This window comes from Mixophyes fleayi, chromosome 3 (genome assembly GCF_038048845.1).
Source record: "Mixophyes fleayi isolate aMixFle1 chromosome 3, aMixFle1.hap1, whole genome shotgun sequence".
Lineage (NCBI taxonomy): Eukaryota > Metazoa > Chordata > Amphibia > Anura > Limnodynastidae > Mixophyes > Mixophyes fleayi.
The window spans coordinates 272,273,006-272,292,376 of NC_134404.1; the positions used below are offsets into that span (position 1 = coordinate 272,273,006).

At 39.6% G+C, this 19,371-nt stretch overlaps 1 protein-coding gene across 2 annotated transcripts in view; it reads right to left on the reverse strand.

Annotated features, from left to right (window-relative positions):
- Positions 1-19,371, reverse strand: part of RAB32 (RAB32, member RAS oncogene family) — a 49,541-nt gene that overhangs the window by 18,595 nt on the left and 11,575 nt on the right. The window contains exon 1 of one of the 2 annotated variants that reach the window (XM_075203594.1): positions 11,363-11,914. The exons of the other annotated variant lie outside the window; for it this stretch is intronic. Within the exon in view, the coding sequence (XP_075059695.1) occupies positions 11,363-11,606 (244 nt within the window). The 5' untranslated portion in view covers positions 11,607-11,914. Of the gene's footprint in view, positions 1-11,362; positions 11,915-19,371 lie in introns of those variants that run through there. 2 annotated transcript variants of the gene reach the window in all.

Consider the following 19,371-nt stretch of genomic DNA (forward strand, 5'->3'; position numbering starts at 1 on the left):
TTCACTGTACTATACTAAAAATGTCTGAAAAAATTCTCTCTCTCTCCTAACTATATGTTTCAGAACTGCACACAAGGCGTGTTCCTGGCCTCATTCAGTCATCAAGCAGCATATAATTATGCAGAGCATTCTATTACCGATTAGATCGCAGCTGAAATTATTACGTCAAAATGAGTCATCATTTCGGTGATCCCCCTCTCAAAGTATAGTTAATAACAGCTGCTATTTTAATTAAGTGCTGATCTTCTGAAGTTTAACGTACAAAAGATACTATTTACAGCGTCAGTGCCAAGCTTCTATAAAGATAACACAACCCTGATTTACTTATGTTGTATTTTGTTTATTGGTATATATTTCAACTTCTCTGTAATAAAAATAATTTGTAAGCTTGAAAACATTTTTTTTTTTTTCATTAAATCCCTTCCTAACATTAACATACAGCCAGGGCATCTGCCCTTTATCCAGTGGCTCTAATTGAAACCATTTGTGTTGCTGTGCCCGATCTCCTCAGCTACTGGGACAGCCAAGCAGTGCCAAGGATTGACTGCAGAGGTCCCAGCTTTATGTATGTGCCAGGCCTCTGCTAAAGTTAGCAAGTGATCCACACTATTACTATTTATAACTAAAATTAATGTATTAAATGGATTGTAAAAGTTAATAACCCCTTTAAGGTTACCATTCATGTGTGTGTGTGTGGGGGGGGGGGGAATCCAGATATCTGACAAATCAAAGGCAAGACACAAGCAACTCCCACTCAATCACTTGTTTTGTGTATGCTTAGTGAGGAATATCAGATGACGTCACCATAACATTTGTTCTACGTTGAACTAGTCTGATTTGACATACAGACAGAAGAGGTAGGGAAGAGCCAGTCTCCGTTTCCTTTGGCATAATGCCAAGGGATTGGCAGGAAGCAGATATGACATTAACAACAGGGAACAAAATTAAAATTGAACCAATACATTTTTTGCAACAACTTTACAATTGGGGTCATGTCAAAATAACTGATTTGATCTATATGAGAAAAGTATTCTGGTATATGCTTATGAATACCACCAAATAAAAACAGATGGAGCAAGACTTACTGGTGCAAAAAGTCATAACTCCTGGAGTGAGGAGGATGTGATGGATCGCACAGTTTTCTACATGGTATTACTATGTGAATGCACTGCGATTGAAGCATTGAGGCATGGCTAGAATATGCTGCTTGTAAGTCTTGCTTCATTTGTATACAGATTTTTAAAAAGAAAAAAGATTGGCGGGATAATGACAACAGGCAAGTTATCATGCTGGGCATCATTTTTGAAAAAGTACACTCTTCATTAATGTCCATGGGGTTATGGAATCCCTCCTTGTGGCATTCGACTTCCATGTTGGCTTCTTGCTGGGTAGCTGTGAAAGAATTCTATTTCTGACCAGGAGCTAACTGAAGCTGCCTATTTTGCTGCCATTCATCTCTGCACAAACACATCTCAGCCACATTGGAGACTGAATAATCATTATTAAAGCATTAAACGAAGGACTTCCTCATGCATCAAAATATATGTAGCATGACCGAGGGTGGAAATATGTAGTATGAAAGGAGATTTCAACGCCCACCATCGCGCTCCTCATGCATTGATGCAGGAGGAAGTAGGTAGTGATCTTATCATTCACAGACCTATGAGCACCTTGTCCTCTGTCAACAAGAATAAACAATTTGTCTGCACATACATCACTTACAGAGTTGGTTTAAAACAGTGACTAGATTGCCCATTTGTCAGGAAGGACCTAATATCTCCTAAAGCTAATTCTGCAAAAAGTGATCAGTGGCATTCTCCAAAAGGGCTGCACAATACCCGTAATCTCAAGATTTTGAAAAAAAACAAAAGGCTGGCCAGAAAATGAACCAACCTGCACTCAGACCCCTACAAGCCCTCAGATCCCACATGTTCTCCAAAACTCCTCCCACATGCCTTCTCACAACCCCCCTCCCCCCCGCCATTACTGACTTTTACAGCTAGGGCACACTGCACTACCTCCTCCTCTGGTATGCTACATGACGTCCTTACACTGGGCAGATGTTACATGACACGGATGTCAGCTGCTCCCATTCAGCCTTATTCTCAAATCAGAGAGTCTGTTCGGGAGCAGCAGGCCTTAGGCCACATGTTAAGGTTGGCCAGGCTGCTGACTGCAAAAACAAATACAACCCCAGTTCCTTGACTAAGTTTGCATTAGGCACATGAAACAGTTGTTGGCTGGAGAACTCTGTACCATCGCTGCCTCAATTGTCATGCCACTAATACAATTCATAACAACAAGCAGGCTAGTGTGATTGCAAGGCAATAAAAAAAAACCTTATGGAAAAGCAGAAAGCAACAAGGAAGATAAAGCATTTACTGAAGGCTCCAGCATGGCTTGGACAAACCAACAAGTTAAGTCACCTGATTGAGGATAAACATCTGTGCAAATCACCCATAATAGAGCTCTTCACTGATGGTCTCAATGTCCTGGGAATTTAAAGCTTGTGCAGGGAGGTGGAGAGATCCCACCATCCTTCTAGCCAGACTGAAGTATTTATATTACAAAGAAAAACAGATGTAGATAGTACAAATAAAAAAGTGAAACTTCTAAATGCATTAGAAGAACTAGTGAGTTTGTTTGAAGTAGAAAAGGAACAGAAACTTTACTATTTAACTTCCCTTTTTATCTCCATGCCATATGCTTAGCGCAGGTGCACACACTTTTACACAAAACATAGGTAACATATTTTATACATAGTTCCTGTCCAAAAGGACACTAGTTGCTTAGAGCAATTCACTGTTAATATTTTATGCATTATTATGAAACAATGCGTTGTGTGTGGGAGTTACTCTATGTCTTGTGCCACAAATTTATCAGCTACAGCATGTGACACTCAAGCAGCCTGGTTACATTCACATGACACTGTTGCAACGTAACAACCCCATAACAAATACACATAATCAGTACAGAGCTCTTAGATTAACTTAGTATAGCAAAGAAAAACTGTGTGATTTTCTCAAATTCAATTAGACTGTTTTATTGTTAAGCAATCTGTATTATTTAGACCGGAGGGGATAAACAGACTATGGGGGGGGGGGGGGGGGGGGGGGTCGCTAAAGAGTCTAAATACGCAGTGTAAAAAGTAGTTTCTTCAAGCACCCAATTTTAATTATTTATTTATGTCCCTTGTGCATGTTTTCTATGAAACTGTGCAGAAGCTACAAGTCCACAGAGCCTTATAATCATGCACAACTCTTAGGCTGGGTAGACACTACAGAAAATGCCTCCTGATGCGATACCTTTAACAATTTTACCAATGACTGAAAGTCCCGATCAGCATGCCGATTCAGGTGTATAAACTTACACGCTTTTAAACGATTCACCATTGGATCTGAATTTGCTCAACATCTTTCCATTGTTCATATAAATTTTTAGTCCGGCTATAAAAATCAAATGAAACAATACAATGTGCTTTGGTATGATCGTGGGAGCGCACACACTAATGCAATATCGCAACTAACAGTCGTTTATCGTGTGATTGGCACAATAATCAGGTGAAAAACCTGTAGCGTACTCAGCTTTAGAGTTTGGCACCACCTCACTGACTACTTTCAGCGACACAGGTTTTGCACAATATAGGCGTATTTCATAGCATAAGCATATATGCATATAAAACGAATGTAATTAAAAGTGTCTTATTACTGTACATAGTTATATTGGAGACAAATGAGGGTAAAACAAGCAGAACTTTATGAATAAAAGAAAAATACTGCTAACATTAAAGAAAAAAAAAAAAAGTGTGGCCCATATGAATTTATAGGTAGCACTTTCATGTGATCTTTTTGTAACTGACCAAACACATATGCAACACTTTATGCAAAGCATATGCCAACGGGCAATCCCATGCTATATCTCTCTATATCTACCTCTATAAAAGTTAGGCACAAGTAAATCATGCGCTGCACTTCTGCATTTCTATCTGTACATAAATGACTACCCACAGACTACTCTTTGCTGACAAAACAAAGTATTTTTTTTTTTTTTTTATGCAGTATGGTTGGTTCCAAGCAGGCTGCATTTTGGGCACAATTAGTATTTTTTTGCTAAGAAAGGTATGAATACGGAGCGCTAGATCAGTATATGGCACCATTAGCCGTCTATGCAATATCTGCAACTCAGACTATGATTTATAAATACAACAAAAAAATAAAAACAGCAGCCACATCAAATCACTGAATTTGTTGAGTGTGTATTGGACAAATTCAACACATGGCACCTTTTAATCTAAAAAAATAAATAAAAAAAATTAAAAAAAATCCATACATTAATAAACATTCAGGGTCCACCAAAAACAGTCCGAACAAAATACCACCAGTTTAGCACAACCAACTGTTTACCAACCAGGGCTGGTGGTAAGCAAGGCCAGGGACTACTTGGTAATTATTTTGGCTTAGGGTGTATTGAAAATATTATGGAGACCCTAAAGATTCCTCGAATTGAAACAGTTTGGAATCCACTGGCTTAATCCCTTACTACATGTCAACCAGACTCCTTTCCTAAGCTACTTTACCTTTTCATGCTTATTTTCTAACTATAAAAAACTGGGCGCAATTAATTATCTGGAATTAAGACTCGTACACACAGATGTTAAACACGTTCTTAAGCTCTGTAACATTGTCTGCAGTGTTAACACTCAGTGCGATATAATGGAGTTATATCAGAATGCTCATTAAGTACATTATGCTGCAGAAAAACTTTGAGAACACTTTAAATGCAGTTAAAAGCAGGACAAGGTTATGTTCATGCATTCAGTAGGCATAGGTTTTTAAATGCCTGTGTGTAGAAGCTCTTAAAGCACTTTATTAACATTGGTTGTCAAGTTCAACCTAGGATATTGCAATTTGAAAATCTGTTTGAAAAGCAGAAACACGGTATATTACCTCACTGTGGAATGAAGTCAGGTGACATAGCTGTTGTGTTGGAAACAGTTTAGTTCAAATGTTCACATTTATACATTCACCACTTGTTTTTATCTCGATAAATTCAATTTAGCACTTTTAAAATAAAGGTTACTTTAGTTTTAGATATGGATTTTATATTAGGATCTTTTTAAACCAAGACATTCCAAATGTCTCCGACAATCATATACAGTCATTGTGCTCTTTCTATTATATAGAGCAGAGGTGCTCAAACCAAGTCCTCAAGAACTGCCGACAGGTCATGGTTTCAGGATTCCTGTCTGTAGAAACAGGTAAGATAATTAATAAATAATGACCCAGAAAAATACCTGTGCATGATTCAAGAAATCCTAAAAACATGAACTGTTGACATCTCTTTAGGGCAGAGTTTAAACACCTCTAACAAAGAGTAAATCATAAAGGCGCTTACCCACCAACGTTTAAATTTTGCATGTGATTTGCATTTTTAAACACAAGAACAAAATATACAACAGCATGGGGAAATGAAACCCATTGTATTCTATGTCTCCATACCAATTTGCGTTGATACTTGCATTTATATGCATTTGCTTTGTGGATTTTTTGAATGCTGCTTGCGCCATTTTATTGGCACAGAACACTTACAGCACAACGCTGCTTTCCCATTTATGTTAATGGACCATTCACTACATGCAGACTTTTAAACTCCCATTAAAAGGAATGATTACAATTCCCCTTGAATTACAACAATATCCTAATAGATTACAAAGAAGCAAGATTTTTTTTTTAGCTCCTTCTCATTATGCTGGCAGGGTATCCAAAAAACAGGGTTTCCAATATTCCTTATTACTGCAGTCTCCATAGTCCAGGGGGGCTGGAAAGGGACAAAGTGTTTATCAGTACGGGACTGACAAGCCTGGTGGTGTTTACCCCACACTACCTGTTTCCCTGGATTTGGTTTCCAATGTAGCAGAAAGAGCTCACGCCCATTTTAGTGGAAACCAGCCTGAGCTCCATAGCCTTGGGGCTACTTAAGGAGTTTGGTTGGCTTCATTGCTCGTTTTTATTTATGTACGGAGCTTTCCCATTAATTTCAGACACTCTGGAAATGTCCCTGAAATGAAAGCCACTTTTGGAATGAATGGGAAGAGCTGCAAACCACATGCACCCTGGACATATTCTCAAATGCAGTATAGTATTTGCGGGTGTTATTACATGTGTTTTTTGTTTGTTTGATTTTTGTTTTGTTTTTTTTAGGTAAACAATGTAAGTGGATAAGTACCTTAGAGGGAATTATTGGATTTATAATATTTTAACTTCAGATAAAAAAAAAAAAAAAATGGCACTTCCTAAATGTAACCCTTTAACTAAATAAAATGCTTGCTTACTCTTTTTTGCATCTGCTTTCAATAAGGTGCTCTGTCAAAATGCATCTACATTGCAACAATTATTCCTCAATAATATTTTTTGTCATAGTGTTCTATGGGTGAGAAACTATTCAATAAAAGTATGTTACATGAGGTTTACAAAAAAATTGCAGTATGTATCTTTCACATAGTCTATTTACAATATTTTATGTTGAAAATATAGAAGGTACTTTCAACATTCAGAAACAGTCATTCCAGCCTAAAAATAGATTTCCATAGGAAGGGAGAAAATGTTCTCCCATTACAGTTTTCTTTCTCTCCTCCTATGTCAATTTATTTTTAAGCTGGATTGAGAGTCTCTAGTTCCTGAAGAAAGAAAATGGGGCGTGTGAGCCATTTAATGGGACACTGAAATCCCTATCCCATTATAGCAAGCAGACTATTATATAATATGCACATACTATATTTTGACTGTTGCCCCAACAGAATTGATTTGGATGTTGAAGCAAGAGGAGCAACATGATCACAACACTTACACTCAAAGACCCCCCCCCCCGTCACTAAGGAGAGCAAAAAAAAAAAAGGAGTAAGTTTGTTCCTGCACAGACCACGTTACATACAAGGGGTGCAAATTAGTTTATTATTTTGCACATAAGTTAAATACTTGCTGTTTTTTTCATGTAGCACACAAATGCTTGATAATGTTTACACTGAAATTTAAAGATGATCTAGGACATGCCCTAACCACGCTATAAATCTGTCCCCACATTTTAAATTTACCTCCCCCCTCCAATGTAACATGTTTTTGCCCAGGTGCAAAGTTACTCCTTTTTTATGCTTTACTCTCCTTAGTGACTCAGGCTCAATATTCCTGAACGGTGTATTTTGTAATGGGCTGCTATTACCTGGACAGGATCATATTGGATGTAGCTTAGCATCTATACAATACAAAGCTAACTTCTAAAAAAAACTACCCCTGATCCGGCCAAATACACTACCATGTTTGCCCACAAATCCAAAGAAAAAGAAAAATTTGACCATTTGCACATGACAGTTTGCACTTTAGAACTTTGTAACCTAGCTGTTTAAGATTTTCTCTGCAAACGTCAAGCAGTTGTTACAGGTTGCAAGTTTTTATAGAGACATTAAAATCTAACCACAGGCTGCGTTATGAACATCAGACATTCAGGTCAATTATTAAATTGCACACAGTATCAAAGCAAACTAGCAATTACGGGTTGCCTTGCAATGGGAAGTAATAAAGCAGAACATCTTAGATCACAGTCAATTTGTGTTTACTCGCCATACAGTTTGTGCCCATTTACTGTCAACAGAAATGTATTTTCAGTTCTGACAACTCATAAAGGTTCCAAATTAATGTTTAACTACAGAATGTATAATTGTAACAACTCACTTAATCAAATGTCAAATTGCAAAAATGAAAATAAATTACTGGGCTAAAAGTTCTCAGGTTATTTTGTCCATACTGTAATAATACAAAGGTGATTTAAAAGGGGAAAAAAACAACAAAAAAAACACACACACAGCATCACAATAAAGGAAATATCTGAAATCGCAAACAATGGTGTCTGCAGGGAAGGAGACAGAAGGACAATCATTACTGAATGCGGGTTAGGGACAGCTATGCACCCACATGCAAAAGTGAAATTTAAGTTTGTGGGACAAAATTATTTATAGAGGTATCTGGCAGGTACCACTCTGGAATAGGACCCTGGATGTAATGTTTAATGATATACAAGTGTTAGCAAGAAGCCAAGGAAGGCTACTGAGTTGGCATTGCAGTCAGTAGTTGACTGAACAGTTCCCGGTTCCTGAAAACCCATTTGGTTGAAGTGTTTCTACAACTTTCAGCTAGTCAAAACACTTTACTGTTTGGTGATGTTTTTTTGGGGAAAAAAAGGGGTTATGAGTCTAATGAAGGGGAAATTTCAGGGTTGTTGAACTCCAAAAATGCTCCACTCGTGTAAAACAGGAATAGCACTAAACCTGGATTAAATATCTGGGGAGAGAGATTGCAAAACGTAAAAAGAAAAACTAATAGTATTTTTACAGATTTTTTTTATTTTTTTTTTAAATTGTGACAGGGAATTCAACTGTAAAAAGATCTGTGTGAGGTGCCCCTGTAAAGGCCGAAAGACACATAGTGACCCATAGTGTTAGATGGAGGAAAACAAAAAACATCTGAAATTATCCATTTTGTATTACTTGTCAGTCAGTATCGGCATACTTAGCCTTCATAACCTTAACATGCCTTTTTGTATTAACTGTGAAACTCATCACAAAATCAGTGAGGCTGCCAACAGTTAATAGCCATTATAGGTCTCGCCCACAACATTTGACAATAAACAAGGGTTGGATGTATCTTTAAAATACAGCATCTCCCTTATGCATGTCAATTCCTGTTTTACTACTTAAGTGTTTCTTTACAATTCCTTAAATAAATCTACAAATCACCATTGATACAACTGGAACCATGTCCAAGTAATGGTTTACCAACTAACTTTTCCCCCAAACAAATCAGATGTTTAAATCACATGCTAGTCATTCCACCAGTCACATTGTGGGGGGCAAAAGTTTACTATACAGGCATTGTTGTCAAATGATTTCATTTTTTGCCATCTAGTTTAACACAAAAAAAAGTACGGTTTGTTACAATTTTAAGCAGGATCTTCAGTCAGACAAATAAAACATTTATTTCAATTACACACATTTATAAAAGATACATCCACTTATAACCTCAAGCAGGAACTGGTGCAGTAAATATAGGAGAATACCTCCCAACTTTCCTTAAAGGTACAGGAGACTCCAGAGTTTTGGGGAGTTCTGCGGGCAGAGTAGGCCACCCAACCAATTCACATTGCTTGAGGACGTGATTTGATGTGAATAGATTGTCATTAAACAGGGCCAGCCCCCATTTTAACATTCCAAAAACTTGGCTAAACTATAAAGGAAAGTTTAATATTTCATAGCTCCAAAGATAACAACCATCTTTTATTGAGACTCCCTGACACATTTGTCTGCCCATATGTTTTAAATTACAACTACATTTGTTCACATAGACACAGCGTTCCCAAACAAAACATATTACATACTATGCATAATATAGTTCATTTAAAAGGATATGCCCAATGCATTTTGGCTTTTTTTCTTTTCTTTTTAACTAAAACCACTTTCAGCCAACTAGTAGAGCCATGGGTGTCCCATCCCTTTACTAACCCAGTGGCACATTTACCAACAGTCTGGAGAATTCTAAATGTGATTGGAACAGGGCGGCACAGTCGTTATTATTGCTCTCTCACAGCTTCATTTTCCAACAAGGGCACAGTATGTTTGCAGGGGTTTCCTCCTGGTGCTCCTATATCCTTCCACAGTCCAAAAACATATTGGTAAGTGGTTAGTCTGTGTCATACTTGCCAACTCTCAGGAGAGTCTGGCAATCTCCCTGAACCTTGGTCGGTGGGTAGAGTACAGTATGATGACATCATCACTCGCCACACAAAACAGAGGAAACACTGGGTGCGTATCAGTGTGCTGAAGAGCAGCAGCCATTTTCTTGTAGTGTATCTCCTCCTAGAGATAGAGGGGCATATTCAAATAAGAGCAAAATCTCAGATTTCTTTTCGCCCCCATAGGGTTGAGAAGGGAAATCCACGATGTTGCAGTACCATATCGACACTTTTAATGCAATCGCTAATCAGATACATTCAGGGAAGTAATTTGCTTTTTTGGGGACATCAATTGCTCTTTAACTAAACCACAAAAAAAATGTTAGATTCAAGCAGTATCTGATGCACTTATATTTAACTAAATCAGAGGAAACATGCATGGCTCAAAAGCCAGGCCTTGTGTTATTGCCTAGCAATAGATGAAATAAGGAACAAGAATTTTGTACAGACTGCAAATTGGTGTATTCATAAACAAGGCCATTGCCAGTGAAAACACAGCAACATACATAACATGTTCTGCTTTAGTATTAAAAAAGTTTTCTATTAATTGTGCCAATTGATATCAGAAGCCAAGACAGTTTAAACAGAAGGCGGCACTTAATCCATCTAGTCATAAAGATCAATTTTATACTTTTATTCTAAGCTATTGAAAAGACCTGGAAGTACCATGCTCACCCTGCTGGGAGACAGAAAGGTTGCAGACTTGAGAGGAGACTTCAAAGTTAGGCAGCCTTTTTGTTCTATATCAACATAACTATAAACAGTATATTGGAATTCTCGACTGTCATAAAAGTTTGTGAATTAGGAGGTGGTGGTGGGGGGATAATGTTTATACTAAAGTTGTTAACTTACCTCCTGCCTCACATACTGACATATCGGTGGTAAAGGGGTGCAGCCAACATGGGGCCTGGTGGAAGATATTCCCCCACCTCCATCACTGGGCACCTACTCAAACTTTGATATGGGGTCTGATGCAACTGTATTGACAGCTCAGAGCCGAAATTAAAAATTTTAGCGCCTGGGGCGAGAAAGAAAAACGTCACCCCCCTAGCCTTCAATTTTAACAAAATTAAGCTTGAATATTCCTAAACGGCACCACCCTGCAGCACTGCGCCCTGGGAAGTTGCCCCTATCGCACAGCCCTAGTTAGGGCCCTGTGGCAGCTTAGTTGTCATGGGCTTTAAAGTGGCCCATTTATCATGACAGCAGATAAGGCATTTTGCGTGTAGAAGCACAATTCACAAGAAGGCAAAATATAAATTCACTAGTAGTTAGTGACATCACAAACACCTCCTCTTAGCAATGTTCATCATGCCTAGTAAATTGATAGACTGCTTCTATTAGGCTCTGTGAAGCTGCAAAAGAAAACCAGACAGATATTGTGCTTCCAGCAAACTTTTACAATTTCCTAAATCCACTGAGGGTTCGATTTCATTTCTGGTGCTGCTGCAGGATTGTAAAAATAAATCTATTGCAACACAGCGGCAATATATAGTAATATTATTTGCATTAACAATGAATCATGGTTGAATTGTAAATGTTATTCCACTTTGATGCAATTAAAGTTGTAATGTGTTACACTTGCCTGCAATGTCCCATAACTGCAGTCTGACTAGTGTCTTACTGTCCCAGTTGACAACTTTGAGAGCAAAATCCACACCTATGGTGGCCCTGTAGTGCTGAGAGAAAAGCTGGTGCACGTAGCGTTTTATGATGCTGGTTTTGCCGACCCCAAGTTCTCCGATCACTAGTACTTTGAATAAGTATTCCTTGCGATCTTGGACTCCTGCGGATACACCCGGTTCTCCACTCCCCGTTTCTCCAGCCATGTAGACTCAATGCAATAATGTCCAATACAGCGCAGAACAGGCAGTTTGTAGAGGCAAAAATGTGAGGAAATTGGTCCTCAACCAGCCAGCAATAAAGTATCAATAAACTCGAGTACAAATCGCGGTCACCTTCTAATCGCTGCTTGCAACGAGAAATGCTTATTTTGTGATCTCGTCACTTAATCCCCATTACTTTATTCTCCATAGAGAGTAACACAGCATGTAGTTATGGTTGTGAGAAAGTAGAGCACAACTTTCTTCCAAACTTTTTTTCCTCCCTTCTGCCCTCCCAGTCACTCGGAGAACCAACCACCTGATTGCGAGTCATAGGACAGGAAATTGCTGTGATCACTGCCCCGGGCTAGGGAGGGAGGGGAATGGGCGCGGTAATGACAATGAATACAAAATATATGGTGAAACTAATGTCATGGGAACTGCAGACATGAATTTGTATATCATATAACTAGGGCTGTAATAATTTAAAACAAAGTTTTCTTCCAAAATACATTACTATACAAACTAAAGAAAATCACATGTACTATTCTGTAATCTTATTACCTTAACTCCCAAAAAGCAAAGAATTACATTAAAATGTTGCAGGTCTTCTACATACCCACAGTTCTTTTTTACTTTTAGACATTCACCATTTTGTACCCACATTTCACTGTCCCTCTTTTCATTAAAACTGTCCTTCTGTTTGGCCTAAGATATAGATCTGCATAAAGTCTTCTATAGTTGCTAACAGTAACTGCCACCAATACCCAGGGTTATATAAGATTAAAAACAATTCAATGGCAATGTTTGTCCCATGGCCACTGCAAGTCCCTATTTTTACTTATTTTTGGCATGCTAGTTGCAATTCTTACCATTTATTCTTACACACCTCCCAACTTTTGATTTTGTTCACCAGTGACAAAGCACTAGACTTATCTCAGCATCCCTACTATAAAATCTCAGTGGACATCCCCCTAAATTCAAGAGCTGTGTTCTTTTTCTTTGGGCTTTCTAGGTTAACATTTATTGAAGAGGAGTATTCAAAATGCAAAAAGAAGTTATTTTAATCAAATTCATTTGACATAATTAGATGATAATTGCAGTGGTCCACTGTCCTCTGAGACATCATAGCACTAGATGTGATTAGATGCAGTGACTCAGCAGCAAAGTGTCCATGAAAATTATTTTAAATGTTGGCAACTATGGTCTATGTTTGGCTTCTAAATTTGCAATATAATCCAGGTACATTTATAGCACTTTGTTCAGTAAGTAGCTTGGTACATATAAATTGATTGAGCATCTTCCAGTTCTCTAACTTTCTAAAGAGACAAAACCCTTGAGATGCCTTACATACAGTAGCATAGTATATCTTTTTTTTTATAAAGAGAAAGATCAATATATTTCAAGCATGTTTATTATCTTTATAATGTCCTCTATTACAACATAAAACTGGTTACATACGTGCATTAAGCAGATATTTTTTCTTTAGCATAAAAGAAGACTCCGAGACTAAACAAAAAAAAAAAAAGTAGTATCGTGAGTTCAACATGTTAAAATGAACTCCTGAGTTTTACTTGTAGAGTTTTACTTGGAGGGATGTTCTGTTCTCCTCATCTGTCAGGGTCCCTTTTTCAATCTGCATTAATTGGGTCTCCTGACCCAAACATTTGCTTTCTTTGAGGTATTGTGGACGTTAAGATTGCGGTAGTATCACATGGTCATGCAACAAGAATTTGGAACTAATACTCCCTCGGAACAAGTTGCATCACCTTTTCATTTGGACACTCAATCACAAATGAATTCAAGAACAAGTCAGTACTGCTGATACATCCACCTTTCTTATTCAAGACAGTTATTATTAGAGATGGTCACCGATCCCCATGTTTTGGTTTTGGTTTTGGATCTGGATTACCTTCGTGTTTTGGTTTTGGTTTTGCAAAACCGCCATTGCGTGTTTTGGTTTTGGTTTTGGTTTTGTTTGGTTTTGTTTTGCTATTTTGTTGGAAAATCAATGTTTTTGGGCATAGACTAACCCGATTTAGTGCTCCACCTGTTTCTTGGATAAGTAAGGTAATTCTAAAGCTAATAAATTAGGAAGAAAACAGTTAAATCCCTGGTAGGCCGTCCTTTATTCTGCACACAAACCTGATTGTCTTCCTCTCCATCTTAGCCTATTGGCAATGCAGCAATCATCTTTGGGTTTGGTATCTGTCAGCATCAGCCCCTCCCCCCATCCACTTGTATTAAAATAGAAAAAAAAGCAGCCTGCATAGACTGTAGAACTAGAATATACAAAGAAATGGACAAAGGCAGTTTGGTATCTGTCTGCATCAGATCCCCTCTCCACTAGGAGTAAAATAGAGACTATTCAGCCGTTATATAATCTAGAATATAAATAGAAATTGAGAAAGGCAATTTGGTATCTGTCTGTATCATAATCATCAACATCATCATTAGCACCCTCGTCGCCTACACAAATCTCCCCATCATCCTCTTCTAATTCCAAAGTGGCATCCTCAATTTGTGTATCACAGGCTACACTCGGGCTGTTCAGTCACACATAAGCAAAACTGCTGAAAGGGCCCCTCTTTATGTGTACACTAACAGAATGCTCACGATTAGGCATCCCACTGTTGGATGGACTCTCCACAGGGATTGGTGTCATTTCTGATTCAGAGCAAACATTATCCTCTAATGCCTTACTGTTATCTTGCAGCTCGGCTTTGACGCGTAACAGTAGTTGTGCACCACTTGTAGGCTCGGTAACATTTTTGGATCTGCCACTAATAGAGAAAGGCGAAGGCCTCATTCTCTCTTTGCCACTGCGTGTGTAGAATGGCATGTTGGCAATTTTTTTTTATCGGCACTTAACTTTTGCTAAGTAACACTTCTTTTACGCTTCAACACAGTAAAAAAAAAATGTTTTTGTTTTTTAGACTGATTTCGAAACACTGTGTAGTTTGACATCGCCTTGCCCAGATGACGTACTGGGAACACTAACATCAGGACTGGTGACAGAACCTGGTTGCTCATTCTGCTCATATGTGGACTGCTTTGAATCCATTCTCAGCCCAAAGCACTTGTAGTGCTAAAAATTATTTGGTAGATACTGCTGACAGATAGTAATTTTGACAGGCAGAAATATTTATGCACAATTATGGGGGACACCCCCAAAGCACTGGGGAGTGCTAAAAATTATTTGGTAGATACTGCTGACAGATAGTAATTTTGACAGCCAGAAATATTTATGCACAATTATGGGGGACACCCCAAAAGCACTGGGGAGTGCTAAAAATTATTTGGTAGATACTGCTGACAGATAGTAATTTTGACAGCCAGAAATATTTATGCACAATTATGGGGGACACCCCAAAAGCACTGGGGAGTGCTAAAAATTATTTGGTAGATACTGCTGACAGACAGTTATTTTGACAGCCAGAAATATTTATGCACAAATATGGGGGACACCCCAAAAGCACTGGGGAAATGGCGATGGATTGCTGTGGAGGCGTGTATTTATAATCTTCAAGTATCGCGAGAACCGAGATCCGACGATGTCAAAATGACGTTCGGCCTCGATTTGGATTCCGAGCGGGCGGGAGAGTACCGAGCCTACTCGGCTCGGTACTCGGATACCCAAAGTTCGGGTGGGTTCGGTTCTTGTGGAATCGAGCCCGCCCATCTCTGGTTATTATATGATTCTCATTGTGGAGTAGTCCAACACAGACTGTATCCTTACCAAATGGAACAATAATTTACTGGGATTTTGTGACATTCAAGAGATTTCTGGATTCACACACAGAATCATTGTTTATACTGTTCCATAAGTATTCGTTTTTGTTTGTCTTCAGAGGTGTTATACACAACTACAGATCATTTTCTAATAGATAACTCTATACATTCTTGTTCAGTTTATTATGAGCGTGGATTGGTCATTTTTTATTGTTTCAGGGTCCCTGGAGCCTTTGGCATCTGTCTCCTGTTTCCTAATACCACTTACTTGTCTCAAAATGATAAGTTCATAGAGGAGAAGGGCATCAATCTAACCTCTGCCTATTTAAAACAGGCAATTGGTATTAGCCTACAGCAGAGCACATCAGGGGGTAAATGTATCAAGCTGAGAGTTTTCCGGCGGGTTTGAAAAGTGGAGTTGTTGCCTATAGCAACCAATCTGATTCTAGCTGTCATTTTGTAGAATGTACTAAATAAATGATAGCTAGAATCTGATTGGTTTTTCAAACCCACCAGAAAACTCTCAGCTTGATACATTTACCCCCAGATTTTATCTTAACACTCCACCCAGGGCTCCCATCAGAACTTTTAGGGCTCAATGCAAATAAAACAGGCAGGCCCCCTCTACAACCCCTCCAAAAATTAATTTGGCAAGCCACATCACACTTGCTCCAAAATTCCAGCACATGGATGACAACAATCTTTTTTAGTCTTCTATGTTTTTATATTTAAATTATTTATTTGTACTATTTTTATTTTGGATTGGAGGTGACATTTTCCCCCTTTGAACTTCTTTTATATTGGGGAAATAGATTAGTGCATGGCCAAAACCGTGTGACAACATACTCAAATAGGCGCTCCAAAGAATGCAGCCAAAACCTACTGGAATCCAACTACCAAATTAGTGTGGAATAATGACACAATTAATTTAAATAGTATAAACGTAGTGCTTTCAAGTTCATATACACAGGACAGAGTTTTCACCATAAAATTTTGCCAGCTGGTTGCATTGAAAAGCAGCCAGGTGTGGGCAGTTGTAATACGTTATAATAATATAAAAAAATGTTGGAGGTTATGGCACACACCTGCCAGGACTGGTCAGACTGGTGGTCAGTGGTCTAACACACACTGCTGACTGTAATGCTCACATACTGCCTGTTCTAATAGAAGAAACAATGGTTTATTCTATTATAATAGGATTCTGTTGGCTCCAAGAGGAGGGTAGCAAGTAATAACAGCCGGACGGAACACCCTGGAAATAGGTGCTGGGAAGAACACTGCAGGAGAAATTATGTTCATTCAAATGCAGTAAAGTGTAAAGTCGATTTAGCACATTCACTTTAGATTCATCCAGCTTATTATTATTATTACCATTTTTTTATATAGTGCCACTAATTCCGCAGCGCTGTACAGAGAACTCACTCACATCAGTCCCTGCCCCATTGGGGCTTACAGTCTAAATTCCCTAACACACACACACACACACACTTACACACACTTACAAACACTTTTGCAGTTCGTGGCACCCTTAGAGTCTCCATAATTTTTTAAAGGCACCCCTCCAAAATAATTATTGAGCAGTCCTGTTTTAGAAGTGGTTGGATCAAAAAAATTTAATAAGTATTTAGGTCAGGACTGAAATACTTATTTAGTTGTATGCAAAAATGCCCCCTCTGCATCCAGTCACTCTGCCCCTTCTAACGCTGCCCCCCTCCTCTGCCCTCTGTCACGCTCCCTCTCACTCTGCCCTCTGTCCCCTCCTCTGGCCTCTGTCCCCCTCCTCTCCCTCTGTCACGCTGTCCCCTCCTCTGGCCCTCTCCTCTCCCTCTATCACGCTGTCCCCTCCTCTGGCCTCTGTCACGCTGCCCCCTCTCCTCTGTCACGCTGCCACACTGTCCCCCTCCTCTGCCACTGTCACGCTGCCCCCTCTCCTCTGTCACGCTGTCCCCTCTCCTCTGGCCTCTGTCACCAGTGGCGGATCCAGGGGGGGGGCGATCGGGGCGATCGCCCCCCCTAGCAGGGGCTTGCTGCCGACAGCTGCACACTGTGCAGGTCCGTTCGGCAGTGATAGTATGCTGCCCGGCTGCTCTGATTGTGTTTTAAACACAACCAGAGCAGTGGGGCAGCACACTGTCACTACCGAGCGGACCTGCACATAGTGTGCAGCCGCCGGCAGCCTTAGAAATCAGAAAGGGGGCGGGGCCTAAATCCCCCCCCCTAAAATCGCCCCGGGTATATCAATAGTCTCGATCCGTCACTGTCTGTCACGCTGTCCCCTCTCCTCTGGCCTCTGTCACGCTGTCACCTCCTGTGGCCTCTGTCACGCTGTCCCCTCTCCTCTGTCACGCTGTCCCCTCCTCTGGCCTCTGTCACGCTGTCCCCTCTCCTCTGTCACGCTGTCCCCTCCTCTGGCCTCTGTCACGCTGTCCCCTCTCGTCTGTCACGCTGTCCCCTCTCGTCTGTCACGCTGTCCCCTCTCATCTGTCACGCTGTCCCCTCTCCTCTGCCATGCTCCCTCTCACTCGGTCCCCTCTGCCGCGGGAAAGAAAGAAGAAAACAAAGCAAAACATAAACTCACCAATCTGCGCGGCGCTGGGACTCAGCATTCTCCCTCTCTCTCACGCAGCTTGTCGCTATAGTGACAAGCTGCGTGAGAAAGGAGTTTGCTGGGTCCCGGCGCTGCGCGGATTGGTGAGTTTATGTTTTGCTTTTTCCTGACTTTCCCGCGGCACCCCTGTGACAGCGCCGCGGCACCCCTGGGAGCCGCGGCGCACACTTTGGGAACCGCTGGACTAGGGTCAATTTGTTAGCAGCCAATAAATCTACCAGTATGTTTATGGAGCTTATCTTTATATTCCTGTAGCCTGATGTCCTTGTGAAGTGCAGTCCTTTCATTTATTGACAGTGCAAAAAAAAGGAACAATAATATAGTGCAGTAATGCTTTAATACGTGGGATTTTCATTTGTAGTATAACTGCAGCCAGAAAAAGATCCTAAATATACACTCCACAAATTTAAACATCAGTGGATAATTGTGTTAAGGTCCAATTTCTGCAAATCACCAATATTTGGCAACTCTTCAGGCAAAATTTAAAATGACAATGTGTGTAAAGGAATTTTTTTCCTTTAAATAAACATTTCCGTTTTAAATTTTGCCTGCAGAGTCGCCGAATATCGTTGATTTGCAGAAATTGTACTTTAATACATTTACCCCCAGGAGTGACCTATTGCACCAAACTCTGTTGTAATTACACTAACCGGAATGAATGCTTAAGCCAGTTTTGTTTGTTTGTTATAAATGTTCGTCTGCTGTGATCCAACGGTCTCAAACAAATTTAATGCAGATGAACATAAAGAGATATAAACAAGGGAAAACACTGCAATATAGTGTATTAACCTCTTATTTATTTTTATATTTGACATGTAATAAACAATAAAAATAGACAATCATCTTTATCAGACTAACGATAAGGTTAGTGGCGGATGCCCGTACCTCCAGTTGTTACATAAAAGGTACTTGGGAAGTAGACTGGTGCATGGGTTGACCTGATTTGTGTGTGGAGGACACTGCATGTTGTGCTCTTAAAATACCAGTGACTGGAAAGAACCGCATTGCAGGATAAAAGTAAAAATGAAAGGGGGGAAGACAGGTCAGGAAGGGCCCTCTAGTCAGTCCAGGCCCTTTACACCTGTATCCCCAATACTCCCCTGATAGTGGCCCTGACTCCAATTAATACTAAATCTTACATGATTTATGTCATTCTTTTTAAGTATGAAAACCGTCAACATGGAGAGTCTAACAGAATATAGTTTTGAGGGAGACTTGGGGGTTGATTTACTAAAACTTCTAAAAAGGAAAAGTACAGGTGTTGCCCAGAGCAACCAATCAGATTCTAGCTATCCTTTATCTAGTTAGTACCCTATAGAAAATGCTAACTAGAATCTGATTGGTTGCTATGGGTAACAGCTCCACTTTTCCTTGTTTGAAGTTTTATTAAATCTACTTCATTGAGTAAGGGACTCTGGGTTGAGTGAATTT